We start from the raw sequence: 20945 nt of genomic DNA, 5'->3' as shown, positions 1-20945 counted from the left end.
CATCACGTGTACTGTTTACGCTGATGGTGTGATACGGCGGCTAATGAGTATTTGGGTCGGGTCTCGGCAAACCGCCTCGATAATATTTGGGTACACCGAAGACCTCAGATCATACTAAGGTCATTTCTTTCCAATACCGATCTTTATGGTAAGCTAAGCTAACAATAATAGTTATAAAATGAAACTCATTGATTGTAAGCTTCAAGGAGCTATAGAACTTGTTGCAATCAATATTTGGCATATTCTACTGGTTTGAGTAAAGAGAGAGCTTCATTGGGACATGCCTGTACTCATCTCGTGTGTACCATCTGTCCTGGCTACTTTCAGTTAGAACGGACAGCTGAATATTTTTTTTTTTTGTAAAAACAACTCATGCTTAATCCAACGCTCTGTAATTATTCAGATTTAATTCATAATTCACAAAATGTCTTATATCACACGCGCATATCTGTCAATCAGAGCGTGCACTAACCGACCGGGGGAAGCAAATTCTACATACTAAAACATTTCTTTCATATCACACAAACACACCTGAAACACAACCATTCATCACCCACCATGAGTTACAACCGTATGTACCGAGATATTTCCAAATATCCCCTGAGTTACTAACACGTGTAGCACCCACTGCTCCAAGAGCCTCAAATGGCTACGAAAACGAGAGAAGGGGCGGTTACGAGAACGATCGCAGAGGCGAGAAGCCAGCCGCCAGGCCAGACCAATCGACATTGTATCTGAGAAAACCAGTCGAGCATGGTGATATTAGAGACCCACTGAGGGCCGCCAGTTCCTACTCCCCTAATCCGACCAGAGACACCAGAGGTCCCAGACGTGACGACACAAGAGACAAAGACTTCAGGGACAACAAACCTAGAGACCTCAGAGATACTAGACTGAATGAGTCCAGACCAAGAGACAGCAGGGACAACAGACCCAGAGAAAGAGACACTAGGGACACCAGAGACACTAGGGACACCAGAAATACATACAGGGACGACCGTTCTGGGCCTCGTGATACCAGAGGACACATGCAGAGAGAGGACTATCGAAGCGACAAGCTCTATGACAGGGGCAGCTCGTATAGGGGTCGTGATTCTTATACGCCACGCGGTGCGCACCGTGACTCCAGAGACAGATACGGAGGCAGGGATACTCGCGACAGTGGGTACGGGGGTAGAGACACACGCGACGCAGGGTACCCTCCCAGAAGCAGCAAACATGCATACACCAAGGAGGAGTTGGCCGACGTGATTCCGATCAACAAGTATGACAGAGCCGGATCTAAGTGGGACATTAGGCCCTCTGGGTTTGAGAGCGTTTCTACTGATAGAGCCAAGGCGTCCGGTCTCTTTGACTTACCCGGCAGACCTAAGAATGAAACCATCGAGAGCTTGAAGCCGGACGAGAGTGAAGCAAAGATCCACCAAGACTCGCATCTTGAAGCCGTTGCATCGCGTTCCGCCAAGAGTGTGATCATCCCTGGTAACTTTTCCAAGACCGATCCCGCCACTGTGGCCAAGTGGATCGAAGACTTTGTGTTGTCTATGGAGATTCCCGAAACAGAAAACCCCAAAACGGTCATTGACAGTACCCGTGTGTGTGATAAGCAGACCAAGTTGTGCTTAACCTTCAGTAACGCTGTATTTGCAACCGTGGTTGTATCGATGAAGAACTTTGCCGTTCCCGGTACCGAGTTGGTGTTGAACGCTTCCAGACCGCAGGAGTATGTCACTCCCCGGGTGGTGGACAACCATGATAAACCGCGCTCCGAGGAAATACTTCCCTATGTTGCTGATTCGTTTTTCAAGATGACCGTCACTAACGTGGACCCTGAGGTCAACGTCGAAGAAGTGAAGGCTTTCCTAGCAACTCTTGGTACATTAAAGGCGTTCCAGCCGTTATACTCGCGTGCTAAGCGTTTCTTGGGGACTATCTTTTTTGAGTTTGCAGATTCAAAGCTGATCAACCCGGCGTTGGAAAAGTTGAATGGAAACACGTTCTCCAAGGAAAAACCCGCCATTGCTTTTGGTAGTTGCACCGGTGCCAAACAGGAGATTGAGGTGACGTACGAGACCCTTATTGCCGCTGCTCGTGGGTCCGGAATCTCCTCGTCCAAGCCGTCATCCGCTATTGCCTTTTACAACTTACTAACCGTCGCGGAGTTGAGCTCCGAGAGCTTGCACGCTGATGTGGTAAACGAAGTTGAGCAGGAGTGCTCTCGCTTTGGTGAGGTAGTTGCGGTGAGGTCTCCCAGACCGTCCAAGACACCGGTCGTTGGTGCAGAGCTTGAGCCTGGTGTCGGTGCAATTTTTGTCAAGTTCTCATCTCTCTCGGGGGCCCAGCAAGCTTTGCACGGGATGGTTGGGCGGACCTTTGATTTTAGAACCGTGGTTGGAAGTTTCTACTCCGACGAAGATTTCACGTGTGATCTTTTCTAAGACAAAAGCTCTTACCAGCTAAAGGGTTAACAGAGAGAAGGGTCTGTTACTAGTGGATACTGAAGATGTTGAAGAATTATGTTACGTATATGTATATAGAACTTTCATGACCCGAGATACAGATTTAAACCGCTGACTGAGCGTTAGTGAATGTACATATCTGGACCCCTAACCGTACAATTATGGAACAGTATTCGGAGACCATTTATTTGAAGTTGGCGGGCCTAGAAGTATTTACTACGGGAAACTGGACGTTACATTGGACCTGGTATGTATCATGGAGTTTTATCCACATTGCGCGTGTTTGACTTTGTAACCCGAGATTTAGCTTAGCGCCAATTTATAGCCTTGTGTTCTTGACGATATCCTGGATCCCAGAATCAAACGGATGCCGCACAAGAAGGCTGTATATGTCTTCCGGGACCTTGGGGATGAAGCTGATTGCTAGCTTGATTAATTCCTTCGCCTGTAAATCTGGGAAAGTGCGGAGTAAAGTCATCGGCTGACTGCTTTCGAAAATTCTTGTCCTTATCAAGATCAACTGAGCAACAACCACCAAGACGTTCATGTGTACACCATAGGCGAAATAAAAATCCCAGAGGTGTAGTACCTCGGACAACGGAGGCGTGCATGCTGAGAGCGTTAATACAGCTAGAAGAATTAGTAACCATGTAGTACAAGCTTGAAAATTACTTACAGGCAAAGGCATAGATTTCTGCCTTCAAGAACTTGGATTGGAGAAATCCAAAGAGTTCGGGGTCAACGACACGTAAACAGATATCTACAAGTCGCAACCCAGTGTGCACGCCGTTGAGCGTCGGAAGGATATACAACGGAATATTCCGCTCCATCACCGCCTGAAATAAGGCAAATGCTTCTGTCTCACTCTTGCTGATATACAAGAAAGGCGCTGCTAGTACGTTCATACCCTGGACATACCCGATAGGCAAGGTGGAGTCCTGGAGCCCTTGTTGTTCCACGTTGTACTCTTGTACCCACGCAAAAGCGCAGAGAAGACGGATCAAGGCCTCCTCTGATACCTTCTTCTTGAACTTCAGGTCCTTGGTGAGAGTGCGGAACGTGTCGTTTCTGATCTTGGCGTACACCCCTGGCGGGCCTTGCGCCACGATGTTTAAGTAGTCCTGGGTGTCTAGCGGGGGCACCCGCAATAGAATAGACCAGATATACGTTCGATACGGGCAGGTCTAACAGGTTAGTATCAACCAAGAAGTATCTAGTGGTGAACGTACCTCGTATCCTTCAGGGGTGAGTAGTCCCTCAACGAGCACCATGTATCGCAACTGGTTCAACCCAGACTGGAGTATCACCTGGTTGCTGCCAATGAACTGCTCGATGGGGTCCTTCCTGCGGCCCTTCTTGGGTCCAGTACTAGATGGGATGTGCGATAAAAATGGGCGGGTGCTCATAATGAGAATGGTGTGTGTAATTAGGGAGGGGAGATCAATCATACCCGTTACTTCTGGTGTTTACATAGCGAATTCATATCCGGCAGCTCCTGCGCCACATATATGCGTTTTGAGGTATACTTTGCCACACTATCCACGTAAACGATATTATCACTCTCAGTCCAACCTAACCCCACACCCCAAATCCTACTTCCAACCTCGTATACGTCTTTATATCAATTAATCATTATATCTGTATAAACCCCCTTTCCACTAATCTTCCAGAGGAAGTCTCAAATCGTACTCGCTCAACCCGATCTTGCCACCCAATCTCTCAAAATTGCGCACATACGTCCGGTGTCTCTCTTCAGCCATCTTCAACATCGTGGGCCAGTACTGCTCGTGCTTGTATTGGAAGTCAGCACTGCCGTTAAATTCCTTATCCAACTGCTCAGCTGGTACGTAGTCCACAAAGGGAACATCATACACGGTTTTGGAGCGCGTGTACGGGTCGATGAACGGCCCGGAGAGTTTTAAGAAACCCCAGAAGAGCCAGTTGAGGTTAGTGAACAAGCCCTTCCCGAGTCTCTCTGGGTAGTGGTACTGCAAGATGTGCAAACATTGCTTAGTGATACCCAAAGGCGGGAACTTGGAAGACACAAACTTGCTGTCCGGCGGCTTGTTGTCGATCAACAAAGCCAATGTGTCTTGTCCTGGCGGCATAAAGGTGATAACTTTCTCGAGCATAAATACGAGATGTTGCACCTGCTTGATGCTGGGCTTTGTGTTTTGGTACCCGTTTCTCAAGTAGAGACACGGCCTGTTATCATTGTCGTAACCGAAAATGAACATCTTGCCCGTCTCGTTTTCCTCGGAAATCAACTCTGCCGTAAGGAGGTCCGTTTCCGTACCGCTGCACCCGAACGATCTTCTCCAGATCATCGTCTCCTCGATACGCTTGATGGCGTTGGTGACGTTCCACTTGGTAGCGCGCAAATACCGCAAAAACTGCTCTTTGGTCAACCAGGACTTTTCAGCATCGGTAATGGGCGACTTTGCTGGAGCTTCCTCGTTCATAGCGATCCCATCCAAACTGGTGAAGTGAGCCAACACCTTGTCGTACTTGTCCTGCTGTTCCGGGGTGAGGTCAAATACCGGGGCCTTAATGGGGTTTACAGGCTTTTCAAACGGAGTGAACCGCTGTGTCAACTCCTTTGGGCTAGAGGATTCCTTGATCGTCATTATGCGGGTGAAAGTCAACGATGAGGTCCTGGGGTCAAGGCATGGAGGTGAAATAAACACGACAACGTCGCAGGTCTTCGCATAATTTCGTGCGGCTTCGGCCGGAGGCTGCCGTGTTCCCGAAAAAGGAACTTGAAGCCAAGGAGCGCATTAAATACGAGTATACGAGGCGGCTACGAAACAGGGTGGCCATTTTCCTAGCAATCTGGTGAGTTCAATACTTTCAGTTATGAGCATTTATGTTGATTTCTAGACATTTACGTCAGTGTAATTCGAGACAAGCATTAGAGGCTAACCTGAATGGAGCCTCAAGTACCGACGATGACATCATCGTTATGGAGTTGCGTCAGCCTCCATTCGAATCTAACTCGGTAAACTACAGTTTTTTTTTTTTTTTTTTTTTTTTTTTTTTTTTTTTTCAAATTCTATTACATGTATTCTGATAGCTATAAGCAATTTTCAATGAAAAGCTACGTAAATAGGCCTGCCATGGTGTGTTGCCGACTTTCCATCTACACCACGGCTGTATCAACATCCGTTAAGTTTCAAAAAAAACTGATCAACCAGGAATTCAGATTTGTTTCTGGGCATGAGAATCCACCACAGCTGACCATTTGAACCTTATATACATCAAACCTCCCTCTATGCATCACATCTCCTTCTCAGTCAACACAGTCTTGAAGGCAAAAGGCTCGTAGGCATAGCCCTCACCCTCAAAGAACTTCGACATCGCCTCGACCCAGTGGAGACGTAAAGAGTGGAGCATCGCCGAGGTTCCCTCCATAAGCACCAAGATACACACAGTCAACACAAACCATAAGGCAAAAAGGAAGAACACCATGGCAATACCCTTCTTGCCGGTGGCACCAAAAGCGTTCTGGATCGTCATGGTCCACAACACAGACGAGAGCTGCGCGTGCGCCAACGACAACGCCCATAAGCGCAAGTACGACGCCGTATGCGACACACAATTAAGGCAGAACTCAATCGTGTGGATAACTTGATGGATTATGATGTCGCCAAAAGAGTGGGTGTCGTGGGGCTCAACGACGTCCTGGATGACAAAGTCCTCGGTTGACTCTGTGTCCGAGATGATAAAGCTGTCCTGGTGGAGTCTATCCTCAATACTGGCGTAACCCTGGGAAATCGCCTTATTCATCTCATTACGAATTGTCATTGGCTTGTAAAGCAAGAGCCACGGGACACACAAAAACGCGATAGCGACCAAACCGACCTGAACCACTGCCTGGCCGCGGTATAACTGTTCGTTAACGCTCCCAGGCGACAAGAACATGCCGATCAACATGTTTAATAAACCGGGGGGTTGCTTGTTCACGGCCGGCCAGTCGACCGTCCACTTGTACACGATTGTGAGGGCCAAGTAGCCGAAAATACTCTGCATAAACAACACGCTCGGGATAAAATTGCCGATAATATCAACACGCGACTTGCGGCGCCGGTAGTTAACCAACGAGAAGTACAATGAGTAAGACATGTGCACGAAGCCCATAAGGATGGACAACTTCATCTTGTACGAGTTGCTGAACAAGAGGTTGTTTTCGGAGCCGTGCCAGGCATAGTCCAAGCCGAACCAGTAAGTTCCCTTGAAGCTCGCCAGGATGGTATCGCCCGCAGCAAACTTTTCAGGCCACACCCAGCCCGACCGAAACAATGTCATTGACTTGGAGAAGATGTCGTTGTACAAGAGCCCCGTGTACATCGAGAACGCTCCCATCAAGAGCACAATGTAGCGGCCGCTGAACGCCATGTCGAAAATCTCGCCACCGTCAAATACCGCAAGCGATTTTTCATTAAGAATGAGGTAGAGCGCCATAAGGAAGACAATAAAACCGTGTCCAAGGTCACCAAACATGATAGCAAACATGAACGGAAAGGTGACGATGGTCGCGAGCCCAGGATTCACCTCCTGGTACGTTGCAATGCCGTATGCATCGATGATGGACTGGAATGCAGCGGTGAACTTATTTGTGCGGTGGAACGTCGGCGGCGTGCGGTTTGTCTGCAACTCGTTGACGACAGATGTGATGTTGGTGCCGGAACGCTCCGTCACGTCACGCAAGGCGCTTTTGACACCGCCCAACTGATCACGCGGGATCCACCCCTCTGCAATGAGACACCGGCGCGTCGGGTCGTAGTCGCACTTGTTAAGCACCACAAAAAGCGACTTCTCCATCTTTGCCGTTATTGCCCACAGCTCGATGTGTTCCGCGACGTACGCCAACTCTGCTCCCAAGTGCACCTCGGTCCCGTCAAGAACGTGCTCCACCTCCATGAGCCGCGCGTTGAGCCCCTCCAAGGCTGCCACACGCTCCGGCTGGCTTTGGTCGACGTGGTAGATGACCCCTTCCAAGGACTCGATGATCTTGCGCACCTTCGCCTTAAACATCTCACCTTGCACAAAAACCATAAACACGTCTTTGGCCGTGGGAACACCGTTCTTGTCTGGTAATAACGCGTCGACAGGCTGGCTGTCCATGACCAAGTTCCCGCGAAGGGTCCGCCACAAGATCTTTGTCAAAAGGGGGAGCTTTGCGCGGTCAATGATCCCCGTGATGAAGTTCAAGCGCAATTGCGGCTCGTATGTAGTCAGGGGCGTCTCCTGGGTGCGCGCATCTAATGCCTGGTCGAATCCCAGGACATTCACCTCCTGAGTCTCGATGTCAAATTCCAGGTCGAGCAACCCGCTCCTTTCTATGGAAACGCGGATAGGGTTAGCACTTGGACCGCGGAAAAATGCATCGCAGATGCTGATGGCGTAGCGGTTCTGCACCAAGTCGGCACGGTGCTGCGCAAGACCGTCGCGCGCACGCTGCAAGTTTACGACGCGCGCCTCGATACCCGCGATGCTCTGCATCAAGTCCTCCATTTCCGCCGCGACCGGTGCCTTATTATACATGTTTGACTGGATGAGCGCTGTCACGTGTGTCCGCGTTACGTGCACCTCGGGGTGGCTCTCTATGATGTCCTCCAACGTGCGCAACTGTCTCTCGAGCATATCGAGCTGTCTCACCTCTTTAACAAACGACCGCTGGAACGAGCTAATGCCCTCATTTAAGTCGCGAAACTGGACCGTTCCGAGCTCCCCTAATACCGACACGACGTCGCGGGAGATTTCGCTGGCGACATAGAGCTGGATCAACGACATTTCCGCAGAGCCTGACGGTTAGTACCAAAGTCAGAGATAGACACCATAGGGCACTGCTATCAAGTGGCAGTAAATCATACTTACGGAACATCGCCTCTTCTGTGGTATCCATTGTGGTTGAATGCAATGAATCGCAAAGTGTCAAAACGAAGCACACGTATCTGATAAACGCCAGGCGCCGCTATATCCCTAAAAGGGCTGGTGTCCGCACGCCATATGTGGCTTGGCGCAGCAGGCAGGCACTGGCGCATTGGTTATGAGTGATGCCGAGTGGGTTTCCAAGGTTGTTACAATATAGCTACGCCAACCGCCGCTGAAGGAGGTTTAAAACCAGAAGGGAAAATCAATTAGTATGCGGAATAAGATGAGGTTCAAGAGACAAGGGACCAAAAATCTAAGGTATTCCTGTTATAAAAGTTGGCAAGATCGGCGGAAATTGTCACTGCATATATGGTGGTATGACGTCGACCAGCATGCTAATATTGCCGTTATATAAAGTGAAATGACTGAGGCTCACAGAAGGTCCTGTAAGCCCCTAAAAGAGAGAGCACGACTACCATTTCGGTATTGGCTATTCCTCGGCTTGAAACCGGAAAACGGCACACCGAAGTGATCTGCTATGTTCTATTTCCTTCGCCCAAGTCCTGGGGATTAATTACAATGGCCACCCGCCTAGGTCATGAGATAACGCCTTGCACTAGTACGTATCTGGTGTGTTTGGCTCTTTTCTTTGCTTTAGAATCCATATATATAACCAGGCCGGCTTGTTCTGCGCCTATCGGTCGCATTCCAAGGAAGCTGGTACACGGAGGGAACCATCATCCGGATTGATAACGAGAAGCCATTCACAGCCGTATTTGACAAGACCACAAATGTAGAATACCGTAATTTCAGATGAACTCCACTTATGAGAAAACTTTTTCCATCCTTGCTGGTTCCTCCGCGGGAGCAAACTGGTTGAACCAGCTAGACTGACATGACAAGCTACAGAGGGTGTATGACAGGTAGGAGCACTGGCCAATGAAGCCATCCTTTCTGGTATCATCCAACAAAGTGGCTAGTCTCTGTGCACAATGAATCTTCTAATCAATCACAAGGGGGTCCTCTTGGGTGCCCACCGCACCCAGTTTCTCTGCTAGTCCAAGAAACAACTCATCCAAACCGTCGTCCAAACCGTCATCTGAGTCAAAAATATATGCGCTAGCAATCAGACGCATTCCGTGGACTGGATGCGGAAGCCTGGCAAGCGGCATGCTGGCGTAGCTCTGGCGGGGTGGAGGGGCACGCGGAGGTGGGGGCGGGGGCTGTGTCTTTCTATAGAGATAAGATGTATCCTCATTCTCGTCGATATCGTCTAAATCAATAATTTCTGGTGTGCTCTCCAGCTTCTTTGCTACCTGAGGCTTCTTCTCCTCTAGCACAAACCGATACGACACGGTTTCTGGAACGATTTCAAACACATCGATATCGTCCCGGTACTTGACCTTGGGCAAAATGTAGTAATAGAAGTCTGAATAATACAAATCTTTGTAAAAGTCAAACTTGACGTCGCACACAGGACAGCGGCGCAACTCGATGTGAGGTTTGGCACTCTTCACCTCATGCTTGCGGCTGGTGTACGTGTAGGGCTGGGGCTCCGGGACGGGCCTTGCCATGGAGATTTTGCTGTACGTTTTGGGATTGGAAGCCATTACTGACATGCCGTAGTGTCGCTTGTTAAAGGCGACCGCGGCCGTGGGGATGTTTGGCGGTTTGAGGTTGTACAAGTCACAGACATTTTTCAAGTCAAAACACTGAATATGGCGACACTTGAACGAACGAACAGGCTTTGTGATTTTTGTGGGTAAAATCAAGTCATTTAGCGACACTTTGATGGATTCCTCAATTATTTCCGCATCCTCCTCGCTGAGAGAAAGACCTGCGAACGCCAACTCTGTGAGGAACTTGTGGGGAATCAGGGTAAACTGTCCTAGTATATCAGTGGTGGGTGACTGCGCCAGCGCTAGGGGGATTTCCCTGGTGGAGTGCTCTGTCTTTACAAAAACGGTGGGAGAAGTATCCGAGGCTACCGAGGTAGTGAGATTTAGTGATTGCGGTACTTCTATAGATTTCTGGACTGAAGCAACGTTAAGGGTGATCCCGGCTTTTCTCAGAGGGAGTCTGAGAGTGACGTCAAAGGTAGGTGCCTTAGGAGTTGTGATCGGGGCAGTGATTGGGGCAGTGATCGGGGCAGTGACCGGGGCAGTGATCGGGGCAGTGATCGGGGCAGAGTTCTGCACGGTATCCGCAGGCGAACATAGCTGATTTAGTAACTCCTCATCGCTTTTCGTAAAAATCTCGTCCTCAGAGCTGTCACCATCGAAACTAGCAAAAAAATCCGGTTTAGCGGGCTGCGTGTCCCCTGGCGTGGAGCACTGTTGCGGTATATCAGGGTTTTTGCTAATCGACGTGGATAGTGCAGCACTAGGAATCCGAATTTTCAACCCTTTTGACACGAGCTTTATCTTCTTTATAGGTGCATTTTCCTGAGTGTCTTCGATGGGTTCGATCCCCTCTGTGTAATCAACAGGTCTCTTGGGCGCGATATCCTTGTACCGAATGGTGACCATAAACGTTTCCATGCTCTCTCGTCCAGTGAGTGTGTGACCGCGAAAGACTAGTATTCGGTCACTGGGATTTTCTTGTAGCGCTTTCGCTCGTGTTAGCCTCATAAAGATGTGAACAGAAGCGTATCTGGATTTTGGTCTCAGGAAGTAGCCGGATGGGCGATGTGATTTATTTTGGGTCTTGTGTCGGAGACGTAGTAACTTTATCGAGCGTCTCAGCTGATGTAGGATGTAATATTACTTCAACTAGCCCGGGTGTTTACACTTTACTTCCCGTATATTCATGAAAATAGTCTGTATGGAGAAGTTATCTCACAGATGTTGGCGCAGGGCGCATAACCGATACATTTGCCTTCGTGGTTCAGGCCAGAAGCACAATACCTAGGACGTAGCTGGAAATGGAAGTTTTATGTAAAATTCAACGGATTCTTGCTGTTTGGCCAATTAACATTTTGTATTGTTACCCAGATCCGTAAACAAAACCTCGCATTGGTTAGATGCTTAAAATATACGGTAGCTCCTGGTTACCTGCAAGGCATTTAAATTCATGGGTGAATACCCTACAGATACTTTAGCACAAAGCCACACAGTTTTAGCAGACATGAAACATTAATCTAAGCCCAGAAAAATAATAAACGTAAACATAAACGTGAAAGGCAAGAACACACAAACGGAATTCTCGTGCCCCACCTTCGGATTCACCAGAAAGATGACAAACCAAAGGGTGCAGACGGAAAATGAGGGCCCTATAAATTCTTGAAGTCATCAATAAACCGCTTCAAGATCCCCATTTGCAAGTTTTCATGGTCGCGTCTGAGGAACTCCTCGTTCTGCTTGCCCAACTGCAACCGGATAAACATGAAAATGGTATCATACGCCAACATATACTGTCTGAGCGTCTGTACCATTGATAATCGGTACTTTCTAAAACCATCCACCGCATCGAACACAGGGTCAAATCCGAGCTTCTTTTCGGGATAGAAGTTATTGTTCAAAACGCTATCTACCACTGAGTCAATGGCGCAGAAAGTACCCGTGCGGCCACAACCAGCAGAACAATGTACAATCACCGGGCCGCTGTGGTCATTCATACCTTTGGTCTGGCCGTCGTTGAGCTGTGCTAGGATGTGTCTCTTGATAGAAACCAAAGAGATCAAATCAACTGATTCCACAGAGGTGCCCATGTCGGGCCACGAGAGCACCTGAATCTGGAGCACCTCGTGGTTGACGGTCTCTCCAAGGGCGTCGTCAATGGTAATGAGTAAGCGGCGCAAGACGACCCCCATCCTGGATTCGCAATGGCTGAGCTTCAAGCCATTGACAGTCTCCAACTCAGTGACCTTGGCCAACCCGTTGGTGTGGTACTCCCCGGACTCCCAAAAAGCAGCACACTTAACTGAGCCGCCCTCCACCTTGTCAGTGAGTGAGAAGATGATTGGGCATCCCTGCTCAACCACTAATCTCCAGAAGTCACCTATGGTGTCGTTCAATGGACCCTGGCAGGCAATATACTTGGGGCAGTCGGCGCCGGTGGACGATAAGTAGTTGGCATTTATGTAATCAGAGCCATTCAATGAGTTGCCCAACTTCACACGCGAGTGTTCGTACGGAAAGATGTCCTTGTAGCGATTCTTTGCCCCGAGCTCGAGCCCGGCGTTCGGCATGCCCATGTTATCCAACTCGTCCGCAAGCATTCGGGTACAGGCCTCCCTGGCACGGGCTCTGGAATCCGGGCAGTGAGAGAAGATAAAGTTCATGCGCTCCTTCTCCTTGTTCTCCAAGAACTGGAACTTGAGGGCCATGTACTCCACCATATCTTCTTCGGAGATGAACGACGTGAGCCACTCGGGGAATGCACTAACCTCACCGCTGGAACAGTCTTCCAAGGAGATGTTGAGAGTGAGAGTAGGATCCTGAACGACAGAAGACACCTCCTCGTGGTGTCTGGTCTTGAAGACTGGCTTGGCGGCAGCCGGGAGAACAAATCTGGCCAAGGCCGGGGGTTTTGGGCGCTTGAAGTCCATTGAAACGGTAGTATGTGAACGGATGCTTTCGGCCTTGGTTCTAGGCTCGGTTTTGGCACGCGCGGTATCTAATGTCGCTGGAAGGTGGAAAGACAGAGCAGTGCCCGGAGAGTGCTGAAAGGTGCTGCTTTCAGTCACCGGGGAGCTGACGACTGGACGGGGAGACTTGTGGGAGTTGGATCTGCTCAAAGAGCCGTTTCCTTTTGGAGTGGGTGGAACGTTAAGCGATTCATTCGTGCCCGACTCGACCATTTCGGGAAAGTCCTCCTTAAACCGATGGATCCCTCCTTGCAAGATGAAAACGGGCGCATTCCACAGCTCGTTCAGGGAAAACTTGGAGGCCATGTATGAGATGGCAACGGACGAGGCGGTGTCATCCGAGGAGGAGTTATCGTAGAGGAGCACGGCCGGGAGCCCGAACTCGCCGCTAGGGACGCCGTTGTTGAAGAAAGGGCCAGCCATAGTCGAAGGCTTGTTCATCGCCCCGTAGTTCTGAAATACCGACTGCTCGTAGTCACTTAAGGAGTTGATAATACGAGCTAGGTTGAAGTTAGGGCGCCGAAGCAACGTCGAAGGAAGACTGATGTTGAGCGAGTCCACCACATGGTCATTGACGTAATCGGTGAACGGTCTGGTATCGATGATAAGCAAGTTCATCGGTACCAAATGCTCGTTCTTCACGATATTCCGGATGTAGTCGTGGAGCACCGCGCCCGGGAGAAACGACACGCACGCCGGAATCGGGCACGTGAGGTCTTTCGGCTTCAAGCGAGGTAAGCTGGGGCCGCCGATGGGCGAGGGAAGGGCCTGGAAATTGAGTAAGTGGCCCTGCGGAATTCCGCCTAACATCTTCGTGGCTGAGGGCATAGTAGACACAAAAGCTTTCACCGGGGAGTTGGCGGTGGTTAATGGAGGTAGGAGTACCTTCGGCAGGCCCCTCTTGGTCAGGAGGTTCTTCAACTTGGACGGTAACAGCTTGGAATCCGGAAGCTGTAACGACATGGTGGTTTTGTGGCCTATATTCTGTGGAGTTTTTACTGCGCCCTGTTCAAAGTCGAACGACGATTCGATGGCCGAGTGAGGGAACCGGGGAATGGTGACGACAGAGCTACCAGAGGATGCGGAGGCGCCACTGGTGGCAGAAGATTGTGAGAGAGAAGTGGAGCTGCGGATAAGGGGCTGAGGCTTGAACGGCAGAACCCCTAAGGGGAGCACATCCTCGGCGGGAGAGAGGCCGAGCTGCTTGGCCTTGTGGCCGGGGAAGGGCGAGTCTTCGCCGTCGGCATCTGACGCTGGCGTGGCGGACTTACAGGGGCCGGGCTGGGCGCTGTGGAAATCGGAGTGGGAAGATGTGACGGACGAGTTTGAATGGCACGTATCGAGAACCAACTGCTTTCCATTCCGTTGCGAGGGCGGCACATCAAAGAGACTCGAGGGATCGTTGGTATGTGTCACGAGAGGAGCCTTGGATGTCTTCGGGGGTGCTAGACTGAAGTAATCACTGCCTTCGGCGGGACGTGGACTGTTGAGTTCTCGGAGTGGGTTATATGCCGGCATCTTCTTGTGGCTGTGGGGCGAAGAGCTGGCGTGTGATATCGGCGATGGTGTGTGTGGAAATGAGAAGTGCGGTGACACCATAGAGTGGGGTGATGCCATCGCAGGGGATCTACTGGATAGCATGCTACGAGATGGGGGGTAACGGTAGAGATTAGAGAAATCGGAGGGGTCAAAGCTCCAAGGGATAGCTCCAGGGGATAGCTCCAAGGGATAGCTCTAAGGGATAGCTCTGGGTGATAGCTCTAGGTGGCGATATGCTGGTTAGGCGGTTAATATTGGAAGTAGGAGACTAGCTCTGGGTTGGAAAACTAGCAATAGGAGGAGCTACGTTATGATGGGGGTGTTTTAGTGGCGTATTTTGGTATATACGTGTTTTTTCTGTGGTTTCAGCGGGAAGAGTGTGTGCTCGTTGTGAAATGTTTACAAGGTGGGATAACAATAGTTTTTTTTTGTTTGCGTAGTCTATTTTTCTCTCGCTCAACAGCCAAGGCAGAATGATGTAATGCGAAAAGCAAGTGGATAGCAGCGGCGCAGCCAGGTCTGTGATTGTCCTTTGAACGAAATAGGCCTTTCTAGACTCCCTGCAGATAGGATATAAATAGGTTTTTAGCACTAACGTTAAACTTTTGCAAAGCTCAGCTAGCTGTACCGAGGAGACTTGTCAGAAGGTGCGAATTTGTCTTGGGTAAGCAATATCGGGAATAAGGAGCTGACGTAGCGACCACGATACGTATCTATCTAGGCACAAGTTTAGTTAGCTGTGTATGAGTTAGTGTCACAATATTGACGCAGGAAAAATCGGCAAGCACTCCTCGTTATATATACTAGGCTCTAATCATAAGGTCTAGTTTCCCACCCTTGGCCTAGAAGCCACTAATTTAACGTCTCCTAAGCCTAAGTGCGTTTTCACTACGCATGTACCTTCAAGTTTTCTTCATCAGAACACCGAGGCACCGCACTCTTGAGTTCTCACATCACGAGCCTAATGGGACGTTACCTCTCCGGAAAAAAAACGAGAAGTTTAAGGGAAATACTCTACAGGTGTATTCCGTCCCCTAAACTTCGTTTGGATTTCAATGAGCTATACGGGCGGTTTGAGTGCAACAAGGATAGAGCCGTTTGTGGATATGGTGTTACCGGGGTTTGAGTAGGGCCAAAAGACGTCATAAATAAAATTATGTGGCGCATAAAATGCGGATGTGCAGTTTAGACAGAGCCTGGACCGGGCGATTGGAACTCTATCCCGGCAGAATAGAACGCCTAGCATTCCACGCCTTGTCCAGAACCACGACGTGTTCTAGCTCCCATGGGGTAGTGAAAATAGAACGGTAAACTCGTATCTTATCTGAAAACTGGGCTGGAGGTCTAATCCCAGCTGGGGTAAGAGGTTTAACCCCGGTTGGACTGAAAGACTAATCCCAGCTGAGGAGGAAGTATAATCCCAGCTGAGGGAAGCCTAATCCTAGCCGGTGAAGAAAGCTTTTACGATCTAACAATAGTTGTAGGCTCCGGAAATTAAATATTCTTTGCCATGAATGGATCCCGCCTGTCTTGTTGGTCTTCTGGCCTGCCCTTACCAATATCCGAGTGTATTATTAACTCATTTTGAGACTTTGAAGTACACGTTTCTTTTTCAATGCCGCCTGGGGGATCTCCGGGGTTGGATCTGCATGCGGGCCCGGGTCTACATACAGAACTGTGTCGATGCTTGAACGGTGGCAGACATGTCTTACACGAGCAGGAGAAACCGGCAAAATACATGAAGACACATCTAAAAAGAAACATATCCAATTTGGGTGGGTCAATAAATGGTACCAAGGGCTCTTCCTACAGTAACTCGTCCCTGAGGGTGGACTTGAAAACGTGCTCATATAGCACCATCTGTCTCTGATTGCAATCCCATAGCTAGGAATACATGTCCGTATCAACCACCCTGCATCAAAAACTCCTCAGTTAATACCTATCCCGTATAAATTTCTGTGTTATTTCAAAGGGCTCTCCTGGTCACAGGTTACTTATTTACACCTTTTGTAGTCTGGTTAAATGCCTATCTTGGCCTGTGAGAGACACTCCCCGGTTGAGAGATGGCACTATATCAGGCCATGTTCCCTCCCTTCTTTGTGCTAGATCTCCATGGACGGGCCATCGAGTGGACCCCCCCCCCCCCCGATGTGTTCGGCTCTACATAAATAACCGGTTAGGGTAAGCCTGTGATTGAGATTCTGCACCTGATGTCACATTATTCAAATGACTAATATATATTCCGGGTAGCCATCCCCCTGTGCGTCTAGAAAACCCTAAAATCCCACCTCCCCCCTTGTATAACTGCCGGTTACAAACTTCTACTTTGAGCTTTCGCAGAGGTATGACTACCTCATCTGGTTAAATTTTAGCCTGCATCTGAGCTAGCCCACAGACGCCTGGTCAGCAGTTCAAGGATTGGGGGCGTCATATCTCAGGTACAAAGTGATCCAAGATTACATCAGGCAGCGATATTGCTGCTAATAGGAAGTTAAGTGAGGGGGGGTTCTGTTTGGCGAAAATACAGATACCTGGGTCTAGCACTCTAAAAAGCGTGTGGGCGAGTAGGGGAATTCCTAAGGGGACATCTTCAATTTACAGCCGCCGCGTGACTTTCACTACGTTTTACAGATTTAAGCTTTCGTCAATATTCGATTTTACATTCCTGTCTGTTATCGTCATATTACGTGTTGTGTCCCCATATTGCCTTGTCGGTGCATCGCATACAGCTAGATAACGATATCTGAATGCAGAAACCTGGTTTTTGTATTGCTATGTAAATTTCTGAGACTCTTTACCGGCTCGCGTAGCCCTTTTAGGAATAAGGCTAGTTTAACAAACATAGATATTTCCCTATCTGGAAGGAAGTATGATTAACTTACAGAACCAAAAGATGCATATTTTTGACTGTTTTTTTAATTATAGGAAATTGAAGTTAACGTCGTAAACCAGATCGACTATGACTACAAAATGCAGAATATCTGGAATACTCGCTTGCTCCCAGATAAATGTTAGAATAAATCTATTTGGGGTTCTCGCAGTATGGGCTCAATGAGATAGTCCTCTACCCACCTTGTGTTCCAACTGAGCCGTATCTACCTGCAACCCTCAACGGTGATAGTTATGACGATGGATGTTGATACATAAATTCGAGCTTTTTGTCCTGAATTGAATCAAAGAATCTATAATGCGGTCATTCATGAACTGCCAATAGTTGTGTAAAGGGTACAGTGTCTTGGCTGTTTCTAGAACGCTAGTAAATCGCGCAAATCACAACTTAAAGCCTAGCCTCAGAGTTAGTTTAAAGCCTCCATAGGAGCCAAGCTCTTTACGGTTAGAGTACATATTTTCTGTGATAGTTATTGTGTGTCAAAGCCCAGATTTTATTTTCCAATAAGTACCAATTTTACTAAACCTGGAGTCCCATTTGCCAAAAGTAATATCCCCAGTAGAGTATAGCCTGAACTATACACAGGGAAGCAAAAACATATCTTGGAAGGGTGATTAGAACACCCAATCTCAAGATTACTGATAGGATTCCAGTCAGGGGGTTGTAGTCAGTCATCTGTTCACAAGATACTATCAAATTAACCCACTTAATACAATCACGATCTTCCACAAGAATAAAAATATTTTTAAACTAAATTCATTTTCCATCTACTGGAAACTACCTCTTTATATGGCCCCTCTGGACTTGAGGGTTACTGTTTGCCGGCCGTAGAGCTCTAAATCCTTGGCTCGAGAAAGCGTACCAATCCTTTCCTGGATACAGATTCTACACATCGTACTGTCGGTCTAAAACAGAAGATAAAAGGGCTCATTGAACTCTCTACCTTTTTACCTCTAGGCTTCTTGGATATGACCTTGAGTTTAATATTCATAATCTTGAGATCCCACACTGGTCAAGCATCACGATATGTTTAATCACATGCTTAATCATTGTCCCTCACATTTCAGTGAAATAGAATGGATATATTTGGTGAACTATCACCAGTCGAACATGGGCTCTTATAATGAGACAAAGAGACAGCCAAAATGCACAAAATACTAAACAGGAAAGAAACCGAAAACCGTAAAAGAATATGAAAATCTGCCAATTGGCAGAAAAAAAATGCTGAAAAAATGCTGAAATATAAAATAGGTGGGGAAATAAAAACTATCAATTAAGCCACCCTAAACCAACCAACAACAACGAGCCAAACACAGAGTGGTTCCAGTAGTTGTAGTTCTTTTCACTTTCAATTTTGAATTGCAATATGTCGATGTTGGATTCATCCACAGATTTGACCACCTCATTGTACGCTTCTTGCACAATGAGGTCAACCAAGCCGGTGTCGCGGATCGTGGTCTGGTTGCGTAAATGGTCGTGTCTGGCAATGACCCTGAAGGTGAAGGCAAGACTGCTGTTGGCTGGATGGTCCTGGAAGGCGGAAACGGGGATGTTTGCGGCATTAGAGACGACTGGAGATAAGGCAGAGAAGTAGGACTCTTGTTCGCCAGCTGGATACTCGGCTTCCGAGCTGTTGAGCGTTGACTGGGCATGGTTAATGTAGTTGATGATCCTTCTCAAATCTTGGTGCGACACAAATGGCTCATGGGTGTGGGGGTTCTCAGGCAACGTGGAGGGCAAACACACTTTCAAGCCATCCTGAAACTGGAACTTGACATCGATAACCACATACGGAACTGCAGATTGTCTCTGCTGTGGAGCTGGCAAGCCTCCGGTCAACAATGCGTCGTTTCCGTTGGAGTCGTACTCGTAGGAGTGGTGCTTCTCATCGTGGAACAAGTCTTTCAAGTTCTCCACAAAGCCGTAGAGATGGTTGGTGATCCCAGCCTGGAGCTCGGTAGCGGACATATGTTCGCCAAGTAAGAGGTCGTCGTTTGGCAACATGATGTCACAGATCAACTCCGCCTCGCCCTTCTTGACCCAGTTGAAGCGAGCAAACTTGCTCAAATCGACGGAGTCGATCCGCAATCTGGTGATCTTCTTCCATGGAGAATTGTCCTCCTCCACATCATTGACAAAGGCCGTGGCCTTGGTAGACGACTGGCGCTTATGGATGGTGAACATGGAGCCGTTAATGACTCCGGAAACGTTATCCGCGTTGAAGAAATCGAGCAACATCCATTCCGAGCGCAACTGCGGCAAGTTACAGTTATAGATGGAGATTTTCATCGGCTCCGCTTCGTTCTGGTGATCCTTATGGTGAATTTCGACATAGGAGTCGTTGATTTTGACGGAGTTCAAGGCGTATGATTTTGGCAACCAGTAGGCTTCGTCGGAGTTGCCGGATGCGGGCATCTTTTCCGTCTTAACTACTCCACGCAATCCAAACACCTCGACCGCATCTATCAACCCCCTTCCCTCACTCCACTTAGCGAAGCTCAAGGAAAGGTTGATTTTCTCGATCTTGATGCCGAACTCCATCTTAGGATCGGTTTCAGGGAGCGACTCCACCATGAGATCGTTAAAGGAAAGCATCCCATTCTTCCACTCCGGTAGGGCCTTGCCCTGGAGAGTCACCTTGAGGTGAAGCCCGTGGGCCAAGATGGCGCTGGAAAGCATGCTCGTGTACTCTTCGTTGTTCACCAACACATTGAAGCCGTAAATCAACAACGACACAAAGGTAGTGGTCCCCAAGACAAACCACAAAACGTGGCCCATGAGCACCCACGAGAAAACCGCGCTGTACTCGTCAATGTTGAGCGGCCGTGTGGGGTTGCGGATGAGGAACCACTTGCTACGGATCTTGAACCGCTCCACGAACCCATCCGCCTGCAAGAGCAACTCTTCTTTAGTCACCTTCTTGGCAAGGTACGATTGCGAGTATGGGGAGATGGGGGTAATGGGCGAAGACGCCACCGATTTTTCCACCGTCTCGTGTTTACTACGGAGGAAGGCAATGCATGTGAAAGATCTGGTGTAGAGCGGGCTTCTGGAAGCAAAACCCGCTCTGAAGAGGCTTGAGTTGCCTATATAAATGTGCGGGTGGCCTCTAAGAAGGCTATGTGGATGAGGCCTGACGAGCCCTGAAAGAACTCTTTGGTTGAAAAAAGAGGCCATTCTGGAACACAAAAGCACGGAAAGCACGGAGCACGGATGAGTATAGTTAGCGTCTGGCTATGAGAAAATGTGCAGGTAATATTTCCCGGGATATATATACTCTTACTATGTTTGGATAGTGGAATAACTCGAAGCAATTAGTTGTTTAGAAAGCTATTTTGTAACTTTCAAGGGCTACTTCGCCATATTCTAGAAAAATTAGTAGCATGTGCAGGAGAGAGCGGGATTTATCACGTTCCTTTTTCGCATGCGCGTCCCTACTGGCTGAATTTTTCCTGCCCGCTAGTCCGCACGCGATCGTGGCGGGGCTGAACGCGTGGCCGGCTCCGGGGAAGCTGTCTAGGCAGCAAGACCGCGTATTAGTAGCAAGATTCACTGCCATTCAGCAAGTATGCGAGCTTTCTTTTTGAGGCAACGT

At 48.6% G+C, this 20945-nt stretch overlaps 7 protein-coding genes across 7 annotated transcripts; 1 reads left to right on the top strand and 6 right to left on the bottom strand.

Moving 5' to 3' along the window:
- Nucleotides 1-558: 558 nt before the first annotated feature.
- BABINDRAFT_6288 (uncharacterized protein) lies at nucleotides 559-2438 on the top strand (the record flags this gene model as incomplete). The annotated part of the gene is made up of 2 exons (XM_019132398.1): nucleotides 559-571; nucleotides 622-2438. 2 exons carry the CDS (start codon nucleotides 559-561, stop codon nucleotides 2436-2438), a joined length of 1830 nt encoding a protein of 609 aa, XP_018986936.1.
- A 340-nt stretch (nucleotides 2439-2778) lies between these two features.
- BUB2 (Bub2p) lies at nucleotides 2779-3865 on the bottom strand (the record flags this gene model as incomplete). The annotated part of the gene is made up of 4 exons (XM_019130729.1): nucleotides 2779-3089; nucleotides 3136-3397; nucleotides 3434-3643; nucleotides 3689-3865. The coding sequence occupies 4 exons, from the start codon at nucleotides 3863-3865 to the stop codon at nucleotides 2779-2781; spliced, it is 960 nt and encodes a 319-aa protein (XP_018986935.1).
- Nucleotides 3866-4117: 252 nt separating this feature from the next.
- Nucleotides 4118-5086, bottom strand: PDR17 (Pdr17p; the record flags this gene model as incomplete). The annotated part of the gene is made up of 1 exon (XM_019130306.1): nucleotides 4118-5086. The coding sequence occupies one exon, from the start codon at nucleotides 5084-5086 to the stop codon at nucleotides 4118-4120; it is 969 nt and encodes a 322-aa protein (XP_018986934.1).
- A 483-nt stretch (nucleotides 5087-5569) lies between these two features.
- On the bottom strand, nucleotides 5570-8388 carry BABINDRAFT_159877 (V-type ATPase subunit a family protein). Its single transcript, XM_019127934.1, has one exon. The coding sequence runs from the start codon at nucleotides 8250-8252 to the stop codon at nucleotides 5736-5738; it is 2517 nt and encodes an 838-aa protein (XP_018986933.1). The 5' UTR covers nucleotides 8253-8388; the 3' UTR covers nucleotides 5570-5735.
- An 820-nt stretch (nucleotides 8389-9208) lies between these two features.
- FGR3 (Fgr3p) lies at nucleotides 9209-11245 on the bottom strand. Its single transcript, XM_019126810.1, has one exon. It carries the CDS (start codon nucleotides 10961-10963, stop codon nucleotides 9335-9337), a length of 1629 nt encoding a protein of 542 aa, XP_018986932.1. The 5' UTR covers nucleotides 10964-11245; the 3' UTR covers nucleotides 9209-9334.
- Nucleotides 11246-11604: 359 nt separating this feature from the next.
- PTP3 (tyrosine protein phosphatase) lies at nucleotides 11605-14439 on the bottom strand (the record flags this gene model as incomplete). The annotated part of the gene is made up of 1 exon (XM_019130305.1): nucleotides 11605-14439. One exon carries the CDS (start codon nucleotides 14437-14439, stop codon nucleotides 11605-11607), a length of 2835 nt encoding a protein of 944 aa, XP_018986931.1.
- A 4041-nt stretch (nucleotides 14440-18480) lies between these two features.
- BABINDRAFT_109207 (uncharacterized protein) lies at nucleotides 18481-20666 on the bottom strand. Its single transcript, XM_019126809.1, has one exon. It carries the CDS (start codon nucleotides 20525-20527, stop codon nucleotides 18620-18622), a length of 1908 nt encoding a protein of 635 aa, XP_018986930.1. The 5' UTR covers nucleotides 20528-20666; the 3' UTR covers nucleotides 18481-18619.
- Nucleotides 20667-20945: the final 279 nt, after the last annotated feature.

Source organism: Babjeviella inositovora (assembly GCF_001661335.1).
Source record: "Babjeviella inositovora NRRL Y-12698 unplaced genomic scaffold BABINscaffold_2, whole genome shotgun sequence".
Taxonomy (NCBI): Eukaryota; Fungi; Ascomycota; class Pichiomycetes; order Serinales; genus Babjeviella; species Babjeviella inositovora.
The sequence above is the reverse complement of the archived record's forward strand: the minus strand, read 5'-3'. Positions and strand labels throughout refer to the sequence as shown.